Source organism: Periophthalmus magnuspinnatus, chromosome 4 (assembly GCF_009829125.3).
Source record: "Periophthalmus magnuspinnatus isolate fPerMag1 chromosome 4, fPerMag1.2.pri, whole genome shotgun sequence".
In the NCBI taxonomy this organism is placed as follows: domain Eukaryota; kingdom Metazoa; phylum Chordata; class Actinopteri; order Gobiiformes; family Gobiidae; genus Periophthalmus; species Periophthalmus magnuspinnatus.
The window spans coordinates 13,512,559-13,536,205 of record NC_047129.1 but is presented as its reverse complement, the minus strand read 5'-3'; the positions used below and the strand labels follow the sequence as shown (position 1 = coordinate 13,536,205).

The 23,647-nt window shown below is 39.2% G+C and overlaps 1 protein-coding gene across 3 annotated transcripts in view; it reads right to left on the bottom strand.

The window, feature by feature from the left end:
- negr1 (neuronal growth regulator 1) overlaps positions 1–21,404 on the bottom strand; it is a 160,408-nt gene extending 139,004 nt beyond the window's left edge. The window contains exon 1 of one of the 3 annotated variants that reach the window (XM_055221142.1): positions 20,899–21,404. In XM_055221142.1, coding sequence (XP_055077117.1) covers positions 20,899–21,071 — 173 coding nt within the window. In that variant the 5' untranslated portion in view covers positions 21,072–21,404. The remainder of the gene's footprint in view (positions 1–20,898) is intronic. The other 2 variants (XM_033965351.2, XM_033965352.2) reach the window with 2 other exon arrangements.
- Positions 21,405–23,647: the final 2,243 nt, after the last annotated feature.

The window sequence follows — 23,647 nt, the reverse complement described above, 5'->3', positions numbered from 1 at the left end:
TGTTATCTAAGTCCTATTAACTCTTGCATTTGTGGCTGCTTCTCGTCGAGCCGTGTGCCACAAGTAAGGCTGCATTACGGGAAGATCTATGCAAGACAACAGGTTCATTAGGCTGTCACAAATTGGCCCAGCATCCAGGAATTTAGCTACAGCACGACCATTATAATCATAGAATACAGAGAGAACACCACTCATCTCTTTGTCTGGGCATTGTTATGGACTGCTAGCTTGGTCATTACTGGCACTGCATATATTAAAATCAGCCAATGGCAAGAGAAACAAAACATTGTACAAAGTAGGGCTGCAGCCATTAATTACTGAATGACAAACAACGCGTCGAATGATATAACTTGACATTTTTACCTTTCTGATTGCCGGCTTGACTCTATCTTGTTAGGGTTGCAAAGTATTCAAGAAGGCTATTCTTTCTCAGCCCATAATTTTAGCTACAAGTCAAGTGTCTGATAAGAAAGTCGGCTAAGCTCCTAAATTGCATGCTTATAGAAGTGTGCAAATCTAAATAAGATATAAAGGCTGCAGCCTGTAACCTGTGCGCTTTCCTTATCAGTTTATGAAACACGCAATTAGTTGAAGTTGGCCGCGAGGTTTAGCGAATAACCCCATTAAAAGAGAAGTGTTAAATAGGACCGCGCCTAAAGGCAAACATAATGGGTTTTTCCATTGACATGCTTTCTATTTGATAGGAGGGAGCACGTTCCTGTTCCTAATGCAGCCTCGGACGACTTAAGATTCAGGCGATGTTTATACTCCATAATTTATGTACACTATATTCAAATCCTAAATGGCAAAATATGTCTCACCGCAGTACACTATTAATCATGAGGCAACAGCATCTGGCTGCAATGTGAATTTAAAACATGGAGGTATTGCTTGACTTTTTAAACATGTGACTGTAAAGGATATTTGCATGGACATAAAACCAGCTTTTATCCTATACACCAGGAAGCAAATCATATCAACACTGTGGAAAGAAGAGGGCTTAATGGAATCTATTTTTAAACAGTACTTAGTATAGAGTAACGGTGCTCTAGCCTTTAATCGTCTAGGGGTTTGGTTACAATAGGATCAGTCAGGTCCTTCGTATCCTACATAATGTTACTCTATATACTGTGCACAGAATATTAACATGCAAAATCAAAAGTAGAAGCAGTGAGAAAGCGCAGACCTCTGGCATAGCACTGGAGATAGCCCAAGCTTCATAATCTGCTGCTTCTGGATAAATGCTTTTTCCACTGAGGCATAAAAACTTTAGTACAGTGAAATATATTGATAGTAGTAAACAGTCTACCAAAAAGAATCAGTGAACACTCCTGTCACAACAATTATTATATTCACTTTTCGCTTAACAAATGGTATTTCTGTGTAGTACAATAAGGTCTGAGATGTCTGTGTAAACCCTCTGTCGTTCCAGTATGAGCCACAGTAGGTCTGAGCAATAGATGGCAGAAAAAGTAATTAAGAAGTAATGAAGTGCTATCTTTTTATTTCAAGCTCGTGTTTTTTAGGATATTGTGCATTTAGAAAATGATTTATTGGGCCTATCCTGAGTTTAGGGTTATAGGCTTGACTTTATTTAGAGTGTACTGCACCTCCCTCTACACTGCAAGTGTGAGTGAACTATAAAAATATAGCCTACAATGATGCTCCCAGACTTCTGTTAAAAAGGCCCAGATGGACCAGAGCCAGTGAACTGTTTCTGTCCTCAGGAGTTAATACATTGCAAGCTGTTTTAACAAATGTTATGTATAAATGTATGTGCTGCCTGAATAGTTCAGAAAACTGGATTCAGTGCCATCCACTACACTTCTCAACTGTGGAAAGTATAGTTGTCTCCTAAGAGGTTAGGGGCCTCTTTTGTATGTTTTTTATATTGTTTGTCTGTTTGTGTTTAACTCTGGACCACGAGTCTGCAACAAAGATATCTATCTATGTTTTCTTTAGCAATATATTGCACTTCAGCCAACCAATTTAGCCGACCAGAAAAGAGATTGAGGACTCGATTCTTGGGCCAGTCAACAAACCACCACAACTACTAATAGCTCTGGCCAAACTGAAAGTCCAAAAAGAAGTAGAAGAGATGGACATATGGCATCAAACTTCTTTAAGCACTTTTAGTAAACTGTTACTTCACTCTAACTAAAGCTTATGCGTGCTAATAAACAATGCTAAATATGAAAGTGTGCAACTCAAAAATGCAAAGGTAACATGTTCACTCGTCTATGATAGAATGTAGTTGCAACAATAACAGGATGAGCTGTTTCCAAGGTAGAATTGGCTGCTGCAGCAAACGCACCTGTTCAGTCACCAGTTGAAACAGTTGAATTATGGACAGTGATCTCTGTGGCCAATTACATTCAAAGTAGCTGCAGCAGCTCCTCTGGAAGGCAATCAACTGAAATTGCAATCAGCAGGTTAGCAAATTAGTGTTTAGAAAAATATGAGTCTGGCCTGTGAATCCCATAGAGAGATGCAGGATGCTGTTTTTATGCTGTAACTCTTTTTAACATAGTGTATGCAAGTGTGTCTGAGTTCAGCAAAGTTTCATTTTACAGTGATTTGTAAGGCTATATTTTAACTTGATGAAACGTACGCCACAATAAGTTTTGACGTGTGGAAGATGAAGTACGTTTTGCTTTCCGGTCACAAAAAAAGAGACAATTTAAGCATAGTGTCAGAGCCTGCAATCTGTTATCATCTCCCCATGGACTAATGAAAGAGGCCAATTTCCAGCTCAGAATTAGTTGTAATCAAACAGTAACCAAAATCGACGAGCGCACACACAAATGCACTCAAGCTCACACCAGGGCCTTTCGTTTGGAAGACACCACACACAGACAGCACACTGCATTATACTGAATGAATAACTCTATTCAACACAGAGCTGATACTGGAGCCAAATAATCCCATTCTTGTAATCCTGTAATGTCCTATTTTGCATCCTAAATTCCTTAATTTGACTGTGATGGTTTCTCATATGATGATATTTGATGCACTTATAAAAATCAATTACAAGAGTTATACATAGTAGATATTATACATTACTGGCCATTACTCTAACAGACGAAGTGTTACAAGGAGTTGTTTTTGTTTGTTTAGCTAAGAACACACTGACTTTGCATTCACCTTATCACATTTATTCCACATATGGGAAAAACAATCCTAACTCCACATGGTATTTGGTAAAAACCTTTAATTTTAAGACATAGATAATAATCTAGACTTTCTGACCAAGTTGGGAATGGACTCGAAATAGCCTTGTCTCAATAATTACTATATCAACTTATCATTAAATATATGAAAGCTGGAACAATATTTTTGGGGGGTCAGTGCTTATCGTGTGCAAATTTTCTTTGCACTGCTGGGAATGTTTTGGCTATAGATAAGATTTAAGCCGTAAAGGTGGAATTAATAACTTCTATGACCCATCACACAGGCAAACTAAGTAAAGTCTTTCATTCACCTGTTTATGTATTGTAGCTCATGATTTTTTTTTACAATATTGTACATTTCCAATAGTTTTTGTGGGTTAAATCTGCTGTTGCATCAGTGGCAGAAGTTAGTTATCGAAGTCTTGGTCCATGTTTAATGGTAGGTTTCTGGCAAATGATTCCTTTAAGATTCAAACTATTTTGTGAGGACTATTCCCCATCCAGAAAAAGATATAATATTTAGATTTAAAATGCTTAAGTGCTATCTTGAAACTCATGAATAGTCCCCTGCCTCCAAAGATCTACTTTTGGCACTTTCAGTTGACGAAACACAAAAGCTACGGCACCATTTGTAATTTTGAGGCAGAAGTCTCTCTGCATTAAATGTTCGGATATGATGGATGATAGATTGAAACCCAGGCTATATGTTCCAGTAAGTTCACCGGGTTGCCATTTTGTTATAAGCCCGACAACCATTGACCTTGACAGCGAGATAGGACATTCTCATCCTGAGTTTCTGATAACCATGTCATCCATCATACGGCGCTGAACCAAAGACGCGGGTCAGCAGCGCCAAGTTAGCAAGCTTCTCTCACCTATATACAGCACTTCACAATGGGGGGAATGCCTCCGAGTCTAGCCCTTGAAAGATACCGCCCCGAATGTTCATTTTTGTCAAGGATTAATGATGTATGGCCTTCCGCGGCGCTTGGGGGAGATAGGCCTGCCTGTCAACTGCTCCCACTGTAAAGAACACACAGACACACAATACTACACGGCACAATCAATATAATCCAAACACCTGAGCTGGAAATCCTCTTGCTGTGTTAGCTTACCTGTTATTTTGCAAAGATAGTGTCTGCAGCTTAGACACATCACCTCCTGACAGAAAGGACCCCCTTTCCAGTAGCAGTCCGCGCTAACAAGACAAAAGCAAGGATCCCGCTTACAGCATGTAGGTCAGCACTGCCTTTCATGACTACTGCTTAGAAGTAGGTGTTATTACTCGTGGATGTTCGCTCCACTCTCCCACGGACTTCTTTTTTGGTTTAAACCGGCATGTATCTCCCAACAGGCGGGTAGCACATGCAGAGAACATGTTGTTATCAAGTTTAGTTCTTCCATGACCTTAAAAGCACTACAAATCTGATCTGGCTTGCTGAAATTGTTTGCTTTGTGCTCATAAAGAGATATCTCCACTGGTGCAATAACATTTTATGCCCCTGCCAACATGAACGCTGCAGTCATTACAAAAGCCATATGGACACTGACATGGAGATAATAATTTGAGTGATGAAATATCGCCATAATAGAGGGACAAAGGCCTAATTTTGGCTAATACAGACATGTGTGTAGGCGACAGTTGGTAAGCCACAAGCCGTGTCGTGTTGTGAGCATTTCAATTGTACAAAATGATCTGGGTAAATTTTCCCTTGTTCCGTTTCCCCCTTGTGAGGGCAGCATCTATTATACACCATATTATATTACTTCGCACATCCCCAAGGAGAGATTATCTTAAAGTATTTTCCACATGGCCGTTTCTACTATAAAGTGGTTGGACGTAAAATGAACAAAAGAAGTGTGCCAGAATGTGCTCATAATTCTAATTCTAGTATAGAGCTTTCATAAGTTCCCAAAATGATAAAAGGCCTCAATAAGATAATGCGCTGGGAAGATTTTTTAAGCTTTCATTAGCGGCTGCTGACACTGTTGAGGCTGTGACAAAATGGTGAAAAGACTCAGTCATAAAAGAGGAATTTTCTATGATGATGAATTGTCATTATCATTATACCCTCCGTGTTGAGCCAAGCAGCCATTTTTGGAAGCATTATAAATGCCTAAGCCGGAGTCACACAATGTGTCACAGTTTCCCCCAAATGGAACAGTTGGTTATACACAGGACTGATGCAAGCGGCGTGTGCACTGTGAACATGGGGCAGGCAGGGAGGTCATTGTAGATAATAGCCTTATAGCAGCTGTGATGTTAACACAGGTGGATACGCTTAGCTATTAGCACCCTGTTAATATATTAGCATTAATATCCTGCTTTACTTGTCAAACAAATGTGTCTACTAATTTAATCTGTAATTGGACAGCTCTTTAGTACAGGCCATCATTACTGTCTAGTCATACAGAACTTGAACTCTGCTTGCACTGACCAACCATCACACTCAATGTTGACATAATGTCTCAATCCTCCAATTAAAATATACATTACAAACAGACACAGCCTGTGGCATCTATTAGGCAAATGCTAATACTCCAGACCCCCCACTTTACAAAAGCACCTGCTACAAAATCAATTCTAAAGTCTATTCAGGGACCCTTAATTATTGGACTAATGCCTACAAAGGTCTTGGCATAAGTACCCAGTATTAGACTCTCTATTACCGTGTGTGGAGGTGGGTATAGTATGATAAAATAAACCAGCGAGGAAGAGACGAGCGACATACACTGCCAGTCAAAAGTTTGGACACACTTTTTCATTCATGGTTCTTCTTTATTTCCATGATTATGTGCATGGACACATATGGAATGTATTAAAAAATAAATAAACTCAAAATATCTCAAAACCTGTTCTAGATAAAAAATAAATAAATAAATAAATAAATAAATAAATAAAAAATAGCCACCCTGAAGCCTGATTTGCACTTTTGGCATTTCTTGATGCAGACAAGGTCCATCTGTGAAGTGAAAACCATTCTAAGGGAGTTCATCAAGAAGCTCATTGAGAGAACGTTGAGTGTTTGCAGCAATGTCAACAAAGCAAAGGTTGGTTACTTTGAGGATTTCAATATCAAGTATTTTAAAACTGTGTGGTTCTGATACCATTTAAAAAAAATGCGATCTGATACCAATATTTAGTGTACCTTAGTGTGACTTAGTGTGCCTTAGTGTGCTCGACAATACTGATACCAGTCTGATAATGTATAGTGTCAAGAAGGCTAAGGGTACTCAATTTTGTTATAAAAGAAGCTAAAGAAAAGAAGCTAAAGAAAATTCACAAGAATAAATGAGATTTTGAGAGGTGTTAGAGTCAAATGTACGATGGACTTGATGAGAAGTTGTGCTGATTTAAACACTTTAACTCGATTTTGGTCACTTTCGACCACAGAGTGTAGATAAAAACAACAGTGATGCCTGTAAAAAAAGCTCATCCTCGGAGCACCGGGCTAATTATGCAAAGTAAACAAAGTCCGTGTTAGCGCTGTTGTTGGGCAGCACTCTCCATAGCATAGTTATTTTACTGAATTCAGCGTCCACTCCAAAAGCTAAATAAGCGTTAGCATTAGCCACAGACGTCAACAGCAGCTACTCGCATCTATGGGTCTATGTACTCGCCGATACCTGAAAATTTTGTGGTATCAGAACTTGTGTTGGTACAAATATTGGTATCAAAACAACTCTATAAAAATATTTAGTTGAGTAATCTAACTTTTTTTTATTTGCTTCATAATTCCACATATCTGGCTTCATACATGTGAGGTCTTCTGTGTGTATAGTGAGAAACTTAAGAAAAAAATGCATTGAAAAAGAAAGCATGTCCAAACTTTTGACTGGTAATACACCTAAAAACACATTCACAGAAATTACTACGCAAGCTACTCCCTACAATTGAATAAATCGATCCCGATGTAGCACATATATGGCACAAATGAAAGGGTCTTGCTTTGAAATGAAATACCAATTGATGTTTTCTTTGTGATAGATTGAATGGCTTTTTCACACGTACAACTCAATTTCTTTTCACGCATGCATTTCACATTTTGCGCATTTTTCTACTTAGGTGCACTTTTCAATCTTAAAAAAAATGATCCAAAATAAGTGCTATAATTCATTTGTGTTGAAAACTACCGTATCGTTACACCTGCGTCATTTGTAAAATTGCCTAGCCACTGTCAGCCTCCTCTCTCCCATTTTCCCTCCTCTTCTTTCTTGTGCCAGAAAGAGGGGATGGTTTGGAAGAGAAGCCTTGGAGCTGGAGTGATGATTGATGACACGCCTCCTCCGGTGCACACTTCCCCCGCTGACGCACTCTCACACCGCTACACTTTTCAGCACTAATTGGGCGAAAACCTGCAAAGTTCCTTCCCAGTATGTGTGGTCCGAGTCCAGCCATTCAGAAAAACTATGTGAACTATTCGAGCACTCTCCTCAACATCTATTATCGCACCATGCTCTTGTTTACTGTGCCTTTTTGCCTCATTAAAGTTTATATTACAAGGCCATTTCCGTGGATGAGAACTTTTGAGTATCTCTTTGGAACAAGCTATTTTTATCAACTTGCGAAAGGCGGAACAGATTATGACAGTGCCTCCAAACAATGACGAAGCAATAGCTATTCAGACACAAGCACTTGATATTCCCAGGCAGTGTTATGGGGCCAAGGTGCTATCTAGGGCTAGTGTTATTTGTTTCTCCTGACTCCATGGAGGGCGACTTACATAACCTATGATATGTGTACAGAGCGTTTATGAAGATGGATATTAAGTGACACAATTTAGATTAAGTACCTGGCTCAAGGACACATCAGCGCTCTCCTCTGCCCCTCTGCGTTTGAACTGACAACCTCAGGATTATTAATCCGTTTAGATCAGGGAGGGGGGGTATAAACAGAAGGGCTCGTGTCCTTTGAAACAGTTTGCTAAACAGTGCGGTGCATTCGCATCAGGGCTGAATCCACAATATTCAGTAATGCGTGCATGGGTAATTACTGGACTCGCCAAGCATATGGTCCGGGAGATGTCTATTAACAGTCTGTGTCTGGTGTATTTTTGGTGGGTTTCAATGAAGGACAAAGGTTTAGCTTACGGATGGAGAAATTGCTGCAGTGCACTGAGGCATGACTGATTTGTGCAATTGGTGAGCACAAAGGGTATTATGCAAAGTAAAAAAAACCTGCTGAATAAATATACATGATGTACTGATATTGTAGCAAGCTGACAAACTTTAAATGCTATAGCTAACAAACTTAGTCTAGCAACAGGACTGTGCAAAAGGTCTTAAGAGAGGCTTAGTGCCAAGAGTAGAACCACGATGCCAAGGCATTAGCTCTTTGTCGCAATGAAACAAATGCATAGCATAACAAGATTTACTAGCTTAACCGTGCTGTGTTAATTAAGCTACAAACCCTTGGATGTGATAATGATACAGAATAAACAAAAAAAAGGAATAGGATCGATACTCAAAACCGATTTCAATGCCACAATAATAATTAAAACAGCTTTTAGAACAAGAACTGCCTTTATGTAACCATGTGGTCTTATACTAGTTCTGATAAAGCTCAAGATCCAAATTAGTATCTAGTGTGGACACTGATTTTCCATACTTTCGATACTCGAACCTAGCTCTTCATGGTTCAGCATCTTTGGCCCGTAACCATCATTAGGATCCACACTGGAAGCAATTATTTCCAATTATCTTGACTGTATAACAAAAGTAAAAATATAGCCTTTTAATTAGTGCACCCCTCTGAAATCTTTACGCAGTACAGTTATTAATCCCTGTTCCGTATTCATTGTCTCCTTTTGCCCTTTGCATCCTGCCTTTTGGTATCTGCTGCTTTCATTTCAGTGTAATAATAAATGCTTAAAACGTGTTGGGCCCCCCAGACTGTATAATTAGAGCCTGTCACTACTGTGCGTCAGAGTAAACCAGGGGTGGCTTTAAGATGGCACGTCCATGAGAGAATCACAAGAACTTGGATGGAGGAGGAGGTGGAGACAACAGAGAAGCGTTTGAATTCCACGCTCTTATCCGAGCTTCAACAGCCACTTCTGACGAGCTGCTCCCAAGTTAAGGCAGCGGCGTCGGCAAGCTGGTTGATTAGCTGCTTCTGAAGGCATTTATGTAAGCTCACATCCGACTTATTCTTATTCTTTTTTTAATCACTACCAAAGGAAGCCAGCATGAATAATTCATTGCAAAGTGTACAGTGTCTACTTATTGTTAAAAATAAGAACAGTGTAGTAAAGGTATGCATATGAATATAGGTATCAGCGGTAATTTATCGAGCTGGTAAAGTTATAGCAACAAGAAAGGGTAAAAAAGCTGGTAAAATATACGCACATATTTCAAATGTGTCATTAAAATGAAGTGTCTTTTGAAGAGCTTTGCTGCCCAATCTAATTTTAAGGTATTTCAGTTTTTGTCTATGGACATGACAGCTGGAAAACTCAACCTGACGTGCAATGTAAGTAAAGATATTGTGCAGCCAATAAACACATCCTGTCAAGTGAATTTTGTGTCGAGTGTCAGGGCTTATAGGGCAAAATTAAGCCTCTCCAATTGTCAAAGACTTTTAAACTGGCTGTTGTGCCATAATTTCTGGCTCTTGGGTTAAGTTCTCGGGTAAATTCTATCGATTGGTTAAAAGGCCTTTTACAGTCCCTAGATTTACATAAGCCACTTTCAAACTAACTCTAACAAAAGCCAGGCACTGTTCAATGATTAAGGTCATGGACGAGCCCCAAGTTTCCGATTCACACATAAATAAAGATGTGAATTTCCATTTGAGTCGTGTTCACAGTGTACACATGACCAGAGGGGTTAATCACCAGTGGCTAAACAAGAAAAGACCTGCAACACAAAATGACTGTGAGAATGTAAGTTTGGGGAGGGGGCATTTAAGTCCAGAAAGGCTATGACACTTCTAATGCACTAAACTCAAATTCAAATATAGGCATCTTCTGTACAGACCTAAACTTCACAACTTTCTGCTTTCTAGGCACTCAAAGCGCTTTACATCATCAGGAACCACTCACCCATTCACACACACATACATGCTCAAGGACACAACAACAACATTCATCTGTGGGACTAGAACATCACCAGTGAAGCCTTGTCTCGATATTTGCATATTTTTTGTCTATAATGTTTGTATAGTAGATGGTGGTCTCTCACTAACATGCACAGGCTTTTGAGCAGCAGCTTTCACAATAAAATGCTGCGGCTCGCTCAAGGTGATTCATTTCATTCCCAGAGAAGAAAACTCAGCCAATAGAGGTGAAGGGAAATGAAAAGACTAGTGGCTGTTACACAGAATGCATACTTCATCATCTCTGACGATTGGCTCTGCGAGGGATCAAGTTTCTCTATGTGTCAAAACAGGAAGCAAAATAATATTGTGGGAGATGGCATAGCACAATGAAAACTATTTTTCTTTTCGCTGTATGGCATTTTTCACCCTTGTTCACACAGCTTCCATCTAAAATGCATTGTACCTATTGGACAGTTTTGGTATAGTAATATGAATGCTTGCTGTCATAGCATGTATGAAACATATCTTTTGGAGTTTCTTTTTGTTCCCGTAGCCTGGGGTAACTGGACTGTGTACATATGCAAACATACATTTGATTATGCATTTATAAATATTGAGCTACAAATCATCTTTTTTTTTTTTTTTGTCATTCCATCAATGCCACTAGATGGGCAACCTGTCAGATGCAGTGAACAAGTACAGTGCAGCACTCAAGGGCACTTTTCCATATTGGGCGGGCAGGATCAAAACTAAGAGCCCATTTTAAAACCCATCTTATTTTGGTATGCAAAGACCAGGCCAAAAAAACAACATTATTTACCCAAACTAGTCATTTCAAATTTCACAGATTTTTATAATATAGCCATATTGCTATGACACAATTATTGTCAACAGAATTTCCATGCAGGCTACTCAAGAGAAAAAAACAAATAAAAACTTTTACTTAAAAAAAAAAAAAAAAAGTGATTACCAACATAAACAGCCAATCAAGTCTACTGGTGAAGTCAGCTCATGCAGTGAAGTTTACTGCGTCCTGTTAAAAGTCCCCTGCTGGAGCATCTGTTTGTAAATATAACAACTGAGTATGAATGAAGAGTTAGCCTCTTGAACTTGTTTTATAGCTCTGAGGTGGCCGCATAAAAAAGCTAAGCTGCTGGAGTTATCCTTTGTAGACTTTGTAAAGAAAAAAAAACACCCCATCAGCAAGCTGCAGTTAACAAAAAAGAACAAAAAACAGGGTTGAATTCTGAGAAATGAAAGTGACACTCGCACACAGAGCGGAGAGGGGAAGGCAGCAGGGGTATTGTGTCGAAATCAAAGCCGATGCCTAGATTGAGGTTGGAGGCAGTAGAAAGACGCCATCGTATTGCTACTGAAGTCAACTGGCGGTTTGGGAGAGAGCTGAAAAACAGCCTGCACTGGGAATAGAATCTGGCTGCTGACATCAGGAGGGCTGGGGAGGTGCCCGAAGTGTTGCAAAAACTTGAGAATAATATCAAACGACTTTCATTTGCCTGCAACAACTGACATTTATTAGTGTTGTGTTATCTACAATTACATTTCCTTCGCATTTCCTAGAGATCTGATCATTGCAAATGAACTTGAAGCTGTAATCCTCCACTTGCATGACACTAAATAGTTGTCAAAAACAGATTCTTGCGTAGGTTAATTGCATAACAGGATTTTAATAAATGTCTCTTATTGTGATAAGAAAACGTATTAGAGGAAATTGAATCTCTCTCTCTAGAAATTATGAATTCTAGATTAGTCAGTTAATGAGATGACTCACTAAGTTTAGATTTTTACTCAAATTTAATTAGCAAATATCAGAAATGGGATAAGAAACACCATTCTGGTTATTGACTGGTACAGAAAACAGTGGAAACACGTTGTAGCCCAATGGATAGAGCTTGAATATAGATTAGATTTGGTCCATAGACTGTATTTATAAATGGACATAGCTAACCACCACGCCACCACGTTCTAAATAGGAAGTATGGGCGTGCTTCCAGCTCCATCGAATCTGGCTCCAATTCACTTTCTATTGAAAAACTGTCACCCCTCTCTCTGTAACTGCCGCTGTCAGGCTTGTCACTTTGGTCTTAAAATGTTCCTATTAACCCACTGTACATGATCCTGGTGTTTTTGTTTTGTATTTTGTCTGTAAATCAAGATATGAACATTAAGAACAGACAAATCAGGTGAGTTCATTTCCTGAGGTTGGTCCCGCTAGTGTTTGCAACAGGTTTGATTTACAGTGTTGCTAAGTGCGTGCTTTCTGTTAAACCAGCAGTGCGGGTGGGAAGGGGCATTACCTTCAACAGCCTGGCTCCAGATTGGCTCTTTGGTTGCTCTGATACTCGCAGCCAGAATTCCAAACATGGAACTCGGCTCCAAATTCACCCCTATAACTGCTAGCCTCGACGAGCTTCATGTGATTGGAGCCAAATGCTACGGGTGACATCCCACTCCCTTAGTCCACTCCTTTATAGTCTATGGTTTGGACAAAATGACATGACAAAAATGACAATAGTTTGACTGGTTTGACTTGTGCATTATTGTAGAATTTGTTGCTTAATAAAATAATGATTTTTATTTTGTTATGAGAAAAGAACATCATCACACAAAAGCCAGCCCATTGTTTGGCCTGTTTTTGCTTATTTCAATGGGATAACAAATTGGCTGTTCAACACTGCCACAGTAAGTTGTCCTCGGGCAGTGTGAAGCAGAGATTGAGATGGTGATGCAGCTAGCACATCTCTGTAATTGTGCGAATGCCCCCAGCTGATGCCCCAAATGTGATAATTGATAATTTCATGATTGATATGAGCCCAGGCAGCTGTTTATTTTCCAGGCTTGATTTATGGTGATAACTTAAAGATTGGTCGTCAAATCCCCCCCTGCATTGGATAAATAAAGACGGATTTAAACAGGAGCCACGCTGAATCTGCTGAAAGAGTTAGTTTTTTTTACTTTTTGGTATTTAGATGCCATTATGCAAAGCTAGCAGGGAGAGTGGAAGATAGGTGAAGATTATGTGGCACAGGGGAAAAAGGAAGTATTGTATTCTGAGATCAAAGCTCCATTATGAACGGTGAAAAGAATCTAAAATTAGGACTATAATGAGTGTCAGTCTAAGATCCGACGATGAATTCAGTGTTTGCTCAGTCAGACAGAACTTGACAGGTTTTAAAACTGCGTAAAAGAGTGAGCTATTGAAAGAATCTGGCTATTCCATATTACAAAATCCATTATATCACAAATTACGGTAACTAATACCTGATATTTAAACTAGATAGACATAGCTAGCCCACAAACCACTGCGTTCCAAACAGGAAGTAGGCCTGTCACAATAACAAATTTTGAAGTACGATACATTGCTAAAGAAAATATAGCCAAATAAACGATAATATTGAATGCAGTATGCACTATAAATACTGACCCCCCAAAAATAATAGTTCCATCATGTATTGAATGATAAGTTGATATAGTTATTACTGTGACAGGCCTAACAGAAAGTTAAAAAACACAAAAAAGGAAAAAAAAGATATTAACATTATTAAGCAACCCATCAGGTATCTTCTTTCCCTGAAGTTGGATCCCATTAGCGTTGACACCAGTTTTTTCTATACACAGTTTGTCTTTGCATATTTGTTAGCCCTTACTTAGGCTTATTTTCCCCAAATAAGGAACTTGTGTAGATAAAAGGCCAGAGATGCTTTCACAGTTACTTAACCAGGAGTATGGAGAACAGCAATCTATCAACAAATATGAAACAATTAGAGTTGGAACACTGGCACTCACCTGTGTGACAGCATTGTACAAGTCCCATAATTAGTCATGTGCTACAGGGACTACTTTATATTCCAATAGAGTAGACCACATTTTGTTCAGTTTAATTGAGTTACTCAATGTGGTATCTGTATACAAAGCACAGTTAAACCATGTCATGCATTCACAAAACACATTAAGGGTCTAATAAGCGTTAGCACTGTCCGCCCAAAAGGCTTTCTCATTATGGAGCAACATGCAGAATAACATACTTTGTCCAAGCATAGACAATATTAATTAACAGATCCTGAAATTATCTTTTTTTTTATTAATCCTTGGCTCTTGACTTGTTACTTTAGCTTCAAACCCAACTGGCAGCCAAAGGTAGCACTATTCTCTGTGATATTGATTTGCTCCACTGCCTCGTACTCCATTTAGTAATAATTACGAATGCACACTCTCCAATTACGTGGCTCCAACAAACATTTACAGCCCACTGAAATCTACACACTAATTATTCAGGTGAAAGGAAAAAAAAGAGAGAAAGGGACACATAACCTAGTCTGAGTAGCTCCAATTAAAATGCTCTGATGATGCCAACATGAAACCAAATGAATAACGACAATACTTGTAGTGTAATTATTTCAGTTTGCATTACTGCTCATTACCACTGCCAAGAAAAGTTGTCATTTTTTGGTGTATTGGTCATTATTTATGAAACAAGCATTTATCCCTGAACTGGACGTTTGATGGGAACTAGGCCCGGTGATGTCACAGCCTTTTGTTATGAATCAATCACGCTTTTAATTCAATTAGTCTTAATAAAACTAATAAAAATGGCTTTCAATATTTATTTCTGAACATAAACAATAAGCAGCCAGTACATAGCCATTAAACATAAAACATCATTTACGATTATAAATAACTGAAAATTCGATTTGTTGCACAGCCCTAATGGGAACTACTGCAAAACAAGGTCAGTATATTTTAGCCTGGGATACAAGATTCTGCAAAGCTCTGCAACTGTAATCACTGTCTTTACATGATATCTACAGAATGAACAGCAGAGATGGAAAAATACTTTACTTCTATAATAATTACATTGGATATCCTTGACAAGAAAATCAATAGCAAGCAAAAACAACCCAAAAATTTTAAGAGCCCATATAAAATCAATGTACAATGATTTTATAGCAATTTTTACAGTCAAAGATATGAATAAAATAAAGACGCATTATCCAACTGTGTTACATTTTTGTCAGAACTAGAACTGTGGCGACGCTGACATTTGTGTGTCTCCAAACACGACATGTACCATGAAAAAAAGACTTGTTTTGAATTTTTCTAAAAAGCAAGAAGAAAAAAAACAAATCAACACATTCCAGATTTAATACTGTTATAATGGAGAAATATCATGATTCATGTGTTTTTGTTCACCTACATTAACCATGCACATTAAGTCTGTAACCCAACAAAGAGATTTTATTTAGAAGTGCCCATGACATGCCCGCGATTCATGTGTGTCCAATTCAAAATACGACAAGGCAAGTAGAATAATCCGTGCGCTATTCGCCAAAAAGAATATTTTAAAAGTAATTTCCCATGTTTTCATCGCTGGTCATGGATTGATAAACCAATGTTAAAAAGATTTAGAGATAATGCAGGCAGGGAAACCATCACTCAAAACTGATTCAAAATCCACAGACACCTGAAGTGGTTTCATTCTGAACTTCACCAGTAACAAGAAAGATAGTTTGCCTATTTTCTTTTGCCCTGTGTGGTCTTAAAAGAGTTAACTGGCTTGAAAATCCCTTTAAGCAATTGCACTACCATGTAACCTTGTCAGTTCCTTTTAATTTTGGCTGCAGCACATCCATTGCAAACGCCAGAATAATGAATCTTATGAATACTTTAGTAGCCCCCATTGTAGCCCTTGAGCAAGAGGAGACCGAGCCACTGATTTAAAAGCGTACAGTAGGTTAGGTCTTTTGAGTGTTGTATGAGCAGCTGGGGCAGCCCCTCCCTATCTAATATCTAATAGTGAGATACAGTCATAGGGGAACACAAGGTCAACTTACCTGTTTACCATGATGTCTCTAAACCTGCACATCCATATAAGATGCTTTAAGCAATACCGGTACATATTTCGCACAAACACAAAAGAAATGCACCATCTGTATCCAGGATAACGAATTCTGTATTTCTGAAATCATCACTATTGCAAGATGGTATCAATCAAAGTTTCTACATTAGTGAAGGAAAAGACATGTGGCTCAATGAAACTAGTAAAACATCCAGTATAAGCAGAAGACGTACACTCTAGGGCAGCTCCGAAGTCAAACCCAGAACCTTCTTGCTGTGAGGTGAGAGAACTAGCCACTCAGCCTCCACATGTGTGAATTATACATACAATTTCTCCGGGTTGAACAATAGAGCTGCAGAATCGAAATTGCAATCTGAATGGACACAATTAGCAAATCCCAACGGCTGCAGTTTTTGAAATATCACAATTTCCTTCAGAAACAACAATATTCTTATACTGTCTTGTTCTGTATAAAACCAGCTAACCCTGTAGCTTAGATCTGCACAAACATGTTCTGAAATGTGATTCTTGTATTAGTTTTTGTCAGTTCATATTTCAGTCCTTTTTTGTCAATTCTTCTGGACGTGTTTAAAATGTGAGCTGAACAGAATCTTGTCATTAAAACATAAATCTATCGTAATGCTTGTCAGAAAAATTTGCAATTAGATACTGTTCTCAAATCGTTCATCCCTACTGAACAATGATGGGCAGTGTAAAAATTTAACAACAGTGACAGCCACACTGAGCATGTGCAGTAAAGACAAGAGAACAGTTCTGGGATAATTAAGACCGCCTCAGGAGTACCCCCCAGATGGATTGGAACCAGGTTTTCCACTAAATGAGTCCATGAAACTGTGAATACTTGTCAGCTAACTCAAACGTTCAGAACATCCTTTCCCCTATCCCCAACAAGCTGTTAGGATATTCCTTTAACACAACTGTGGCCTAATTAAAAAAATGCTGAAAAGCAGAATGTGTCGAGTTTTTTATGGATCACTTTGCAAAGGACATAACCAACTGCAGTTTTGTTTTAAAAGTGCATCCAGGGAACAAGGAACAGTCCATTAATATTTCTTTTGTATTGTCTAGTAATGTGCACTGGGGTAAGGATCCCTAGCTGCTCTGCCTGTGCCACAAGTGCTTATAGTAAATGTCAAGACCTTTTAGAGGCGCAATAACGACAGAAGAGAGAATAAATGATACATGCTACAGTTTTGTGTTTAGGGTGAGACCTGAAAAAACGAGCTACATTTGAGTACCGACAAGAATATATTTTTACACCTCTATAAGCAAATTATTCCGGATCTGTACTAGAACATTTCACAGAAAAGTGGTAGCTGCACAGTGGAAAATGTGTGGTACTTCTATAGACTGTATATATAAATGGACATAGCTAACCTGCTAGCGTCGTGTTCCAAATAGGAAGGGCATGCTTCCGGCTCCATCGACTTCACTTTCCAATTCACCTTGTATTGAAGAACTGTCGCCCCTGTCAGTCTCATCATTTTGGTCTTAAATTGTTCGTATTAACCTATTCTACATGATCTGGGTATTTTTCTTCCGCTATTGTGTCCATAAATCAAGATATGAATGTTAATAACAGGCAAATCAGGTGCCTTCTTTCCCCAAGATTACCCCTGCTAGCATTAGCAACAAGCTTGATTGACACTGTTGCTAAGTGCCCACCCCTTGCTAAACCAGCTGTGCAGGAGGCAAGAAGTGTTACTTTCAACAGCCTCACTCCGGACTGGCTCTTTGGTTGTTACGATATGCATGGTCGGAATTCCAAATATGGAACTCGGCTCCAAACTCGCCCCTGTAAACACTAGCCTCAATGAGCTTCATTTGACTGGAGCCAAACACTATGAGTGACGTCACACTCACTTAGTCCACTTCTTTACACACTCTATGGGTAGTTCACTTTATGGTAGTTCACGAAGAGTCAGGCTTAAACAACAGCTAACTAACTCATTTATATCCATAGATTAGAGGTATTTCTTACACCTGAGATAACAACTCATTCTCTTTTAGGTTTAGTTAATTCAAACTGCTGTCAGCATTAGAGTGGATTTTGGACTGCTACAAGTACAACGATGCCAGATTTAATATGCTCCAAAAATGCAGTGTTTTGGCAGCCTATTGAAGGAGAGTGCTGATCCACTGCACCAGAATGGAAAACAATAGCAAGAAAAAACACATTGCTTTACTCTTAAAGTAGAAAAAGCCGTGGAGAGTAAAGCCAAAAACATTATGACCAGAACCTTGAAATTTTCCACTCTCGAGAAAGACAGTATGTACAGAACTATGTACAGAAGACATGAAAAAATAGTATCATTGTGTTCTGTGGCAGTTGCAGTGCAACTGAGTGCAGTGAATTCTGTAAAAGGAACACAATATGATGGGATCAAATAATACAAATGTTTTACTATCAAAGTACTTCAGTTGAAGGAATACTCCTACCAATGCACTATATTCATTAATGAACAGTACAACTTTTACAGCTTCAGCACTATACAGGTGATTTCACTCCTGCCAATCAGACCATATAGAAAACAGAGAAACCACAGGATAAAATGCATGAAGTTAACTTTAATTATGCTGTACTTTATAATAATCCAATAAGACCCACGGCCAGTAATCCTAAAGACTGTACTCTCCATGTAATCTCTGTGCAGAAGCTTTGAGCAGGTCCTTAATGTAAGCAGAAATGGCACAAGCATATGTGCATAACTTATGTTCACTCATGCATGGCAGTCCAACTCATTTCAGAGACAAGAGCCTTTGGTAAGGGCTTTAAAACGACCTACAGCCTTTGTGCTATCAAAACAAATTAAAAGGCAGCAGGATAATACACATGTGAACCATTCCTCACCTTCAAATGGCTTAAATTATTATTGTTATAGACCCTAACATGCCTGGATGTGCTAAGAATTAAAGAGAGCAGAGGAGAAATTACCACGTGACAGTGGATGCATCTTGTGGGAGCCACTCCATAATCCACAGCAATGACTAATTGCATGCTCTTGGCTTTGCCAGTATTTGGAAATGTACACATTTTTTAGCCTGCATTGAATTTCAAGAGGCTAAAGAAAATTGCTTTCAGATTGCCAAGGGTCTTGTTGATGGTACAAACTGTCATATTTCTCTGGTTTGAGAGAAGATTTCTACCTCCTTTTGCCTGGGAAAAATAAAGACAGTTTTTCAAAAAAACATGCAAATCATACAAATGCTGCCAGTTTTACAAATAACAAGCACCCAGAGCTGGTTTACGTGGTGAAAAGGGTCTATCAATGGTTGCCAGCAGTAGACACATGACCCATTAATTAAAGTTTAAAGTTCAGAAGTGCAATCATTTATCTTATACCAAACAACATATTTCCTCTTTTCCAATTGTACATTTCCTGCTGGCATTTACCAAGGTGACAACCTGCTTGAGAAAGTGTTGCCTTCCTCCAGGGTTGTGGTGGCGGGGGCAGCTTGTTTATTGAGGTGATTCATAGCATAAAGGATAATCTCCCGTCCAATAAAGCGTCAGACAAAGCTTGTGTTGCTGATCGCAGCCAACCTAGATTGACACCAGGGAATTAGACGCCCTCTCTTAAAATACTGTCACAGGGGTAAGTCTATCTGACAGGGTGGCCCCGAAGGCATTGAGGGAATAAAGTAAAAATATCTTCAAGCTGCTGCCGAGGTAATCTTTGATGTAGCTACACCAACTCATCATTGCCATATCCTACTGGAAACATGACACATCCTCTTATAGATAAATATTTGACTTTTTAAACCAGCTTTAAACATCCACACATAAAGGGAGAAAATGCCAAGCAGAGGATCTTAGGACACTTGAGCTATTCTAAATGCATGTCCACACCCACAAGTCAGACTCAGCATCCACAGCATTGAAAAGGGACAGGCTCTGCCCCTGTACCCTTTCCTCCAGTCCAGCCACAGAACTGGATACAGACAGACGAATGTGCATGAGCACCAATGTATCAAATTATCTACAAGATGATCCTGACATATGAGAGCGTGGATGTTCTGACAAGGCACTAATACAACTAACTACATCTCATTTTTTCCAAACTCATTATTAAGTCTAAACCACGCCCGTGACATTAAACGTTACCAGGGCAGCTGGCGTCGTAAGTTACGTTACGTGATGAAAAGAGACAAGGGAGAGAGACGATAGCGCGTCAGAGCCATAACTTAATAGTTGAAATGAAAACGCACGCAGAGCTCACATGAAGAGAGAGGCTGCCTCTCTCTCCTCACTCTCGCCTCGTTTTCAAACTGCGACATCACAGTGAACATCCTCACTGGTAAACGCATTTGACAAGCACTTAAGCACACACGTGTGTCAAATGGCATCAGCTAAACCAAAAGACACACAGAAACATCACTGAGCTACATGTCATCATGAAGCCGTCGATGTACAGTGATGTACACACGGTCATTTTAACTAGCACACATAAATACTCAAGCTCATTGTGTGATAGCGTTTTAAAGACACAGAACTGCACATGTGACACAGTTTGATCCGTTAGCACGAGATGAAAGTGTCTCTGTAAAACTTTATTGTTAGCAGCAGGCTGCCATGCTAGCGCCGAGCCCGCGTCCTGCGTCCTGCGTGCTGTCCACGCGCCCCCTCAGCCCAAACAAGCACGAGATGGACACGCACAAAACACTATTGTCTCTATGATCCGCCTGTTCTACTGTTAACACGCAATGTACGGTAACTTTATGAGGCTCAAAGACGCTAGGTTGACGCAAAGGGATGCTAAAAGTGCTTTCGCGGGAAAAAGTCGCGGGAAAAGTGAAGTTAGCGTGTTCTTTACCTCAGCAAAGCGGTGTCGCCTTGTCTGCTGACCACACTTTCCACCGGAGAAGAGTAGTCCACAGTTTGTCCAGCGGGCAAACAGGACGGCAGAAAGCAGCACAGGCTCAGGATGATCGCAGTAAGCCACTGACCAGAGACACAAGCATCCTGCACCGCAATCATTATGTCCATCACAGCTGTATAGTGTTGTCGCCTTTTCCCACGTCTTCTTCAAAAACAGCGGTGAAGGTTACAAAAAGAGGTTTTATTCCCACACTTTATGTCCTCCGAGAAGAAGAAACGCTCCGATCGCGTACTTTCCCAGGTTTGTTTTGCTGGATGTTACAGAGCCCACGGTGCGGGTGAAGTGTAGTCTACTCTCCAGTGGCTCGCACACCATCTAGTGAGGAAATGCGATGTAAAATGGGAGCAGACCTAGAAGCAGACAACCCCCAGGCTCTGATCCTGTTGCCATGCGGCCGTTTCCCGGGCAACCCGTTCCCAGTGGCTCGTGATGGAGCGGTGAAACCTGTACGTATTGATACGAGCCAGGAGCAATTATAGATATCGACTGAAGAACCACCCCTATTTATGCCCTATAAGCAAATGAACATACGGAGCGACTGCGGTAACGGAGCTCAGAGGTGATGACGCACATGGCTCTCACTGGAAAACTTTAAAGTATCACAAACTTGACACTTTTAAATCGATAGACTTTGATAAGCCTCTATTGCTATAAAGTTTGGCTTGTAGTCTACAGTGTAAAACTTTTTGTCTAAACCTAAGAACAAGTTAAGAACATGTTTATTACATCTATTATAATTTTTACTGATCGTTTTATTATTCCAAGACATTCCTAGGCTATTGTTACTACACAAAAGGCATACAATGTTTGGGTTTTGATGTGTGGTAAATGCAGAGGCAGTTGTGTAATTGAAAGCTACTTTTATTATATAACATCCAAACAAAAGGAATCTTAGGAACTAAATGCCCTGCATCATGTCAGGCTTAAGACTTAGCCTACATAATTCTTAACAGGCTGCACAGCCGTTGCCATGGAAATGACACATTTATTGGAGATGACATATGTTGACATAGTGTCATTGAATCTGTCTGGATGACACATGTATTAATTGAGTGCATTTATTTTTTGTATATTAGATAAAATAATTGCAAAGAAACAAATAGGGTTTTAAAGTACCCAAAGAGGTAAAGATATTGGTCACCATGCTTTGAAAAACACACTTTTATATTAACAGAGTATTGCTATTTTATGTACGCTAAATCTCCAATGCTCAGTTCCCTCAGAGTTCTTGTACTTTTTTTTATTAAATCAATATCGTGTCACTATATCATATCTTCAAATCTTATCTTGCAGGCCAGAGGGGGATTGAAGCCTTCGCTGTTATCAAGCTGCATGTCTGGACCTTCTATTGAAGTTTAATGAGGTGAGTGCATGAGCTCCTATAGTGTGCCTTAGCTGTTTTTTGTTTTTTTTTAGCTCAAACTTTATTTCATTTCCCGGCCCCTGAAAATTGGAAAAAAGGATAGCCTCTAGAATTTTTTACTCTGCTTTCATGAGAGTTGAAAGTATTCCCTGGTTATTATTTATTTGGGAAGATAAACAGTTTATTCCAGTGTTATGAGAGCATATGAGTTTTGGACACAGTTCTGTTTGAGTTTTGAAAGAGGAGCATAAATGTCATTTTTTGGAGGTTAGGAAGGACATTTCACCGTGCTGGAAATGAGTCAACAACCAATGCTCCATGACAAGCGCTGCTAAAAGGGAGGGAGTGAGGGCTGTCTCGACATGGACACGGCTCTAATTTGCATAACCGAAGCTCCCTCTACTGTTAATAACTGTGATAATACCTGCGTCAGTACAAACTCAGCCATTGTGACAGAGGTGTTTTGGGTTGAGACACTATTGATATATTTTCACATTTGCGTTAGCGCCTGATTTTTTTCGTATTCTTTTCTCGTTTTATTTCTCTGATCCTTTCAAATTACCTCAGAAAATGTACCTCGCCATGCATGAAAGCCATAATTACAATGAGTCCATTTAGCGTCGTGCACAGGGGAAGAAGAGTGGCAGCCTTTAATATTCAACTCATAATAACCTTCAGGAATTATGAATAAGATGAAAGAGATCAGGGACCAGGCTATCATAACGCTGTACTGTTTTGAGTAATGGATGCGTCAGATTTTTTTTTTTTTTTTCAAACCTGTTGTAAAAATCCATGTGTGCATCTTTGGAACATAAATGAAATGACAGATTGTCTTACAAGGTGTTGCACATTAGCGAACGTACTTGAAAAGGTTTGAATTGTAAACACATTCTCGTCAACTCTTCTGCCTCGCTGCTTGTTGTGACAATAATCTGTCCTATTATATTATAGAAAAATAGGTTTGTTAGTCAATTAATCACAGAATATCAAATGCAGTTGTATTAAGAAATTCACCACAGCATAGCTTTACAGAATAGGCGTCATACAGGATAAACGTGATGTTTTCTTTTTCAATAAAATATTCTATCTGAACAGTATAGGAGTGGAGAAAACGATTACTCTAACGAATATGTTAAAGCAGACTTATTATGCAAAATCGACTTTTTAGAGCTTTTAACCATGTTATAGTTCTTTACCTCGCCATTTACTTGTGGTGAACTTGTATTTGGAGTGATTCCTGTTCCATATTTTTGTCTATTTCTCATTTGCAGGACCATGAAAAAAGTGGAAAGAATGGACTTAAGGACCAGAATTGAGCAA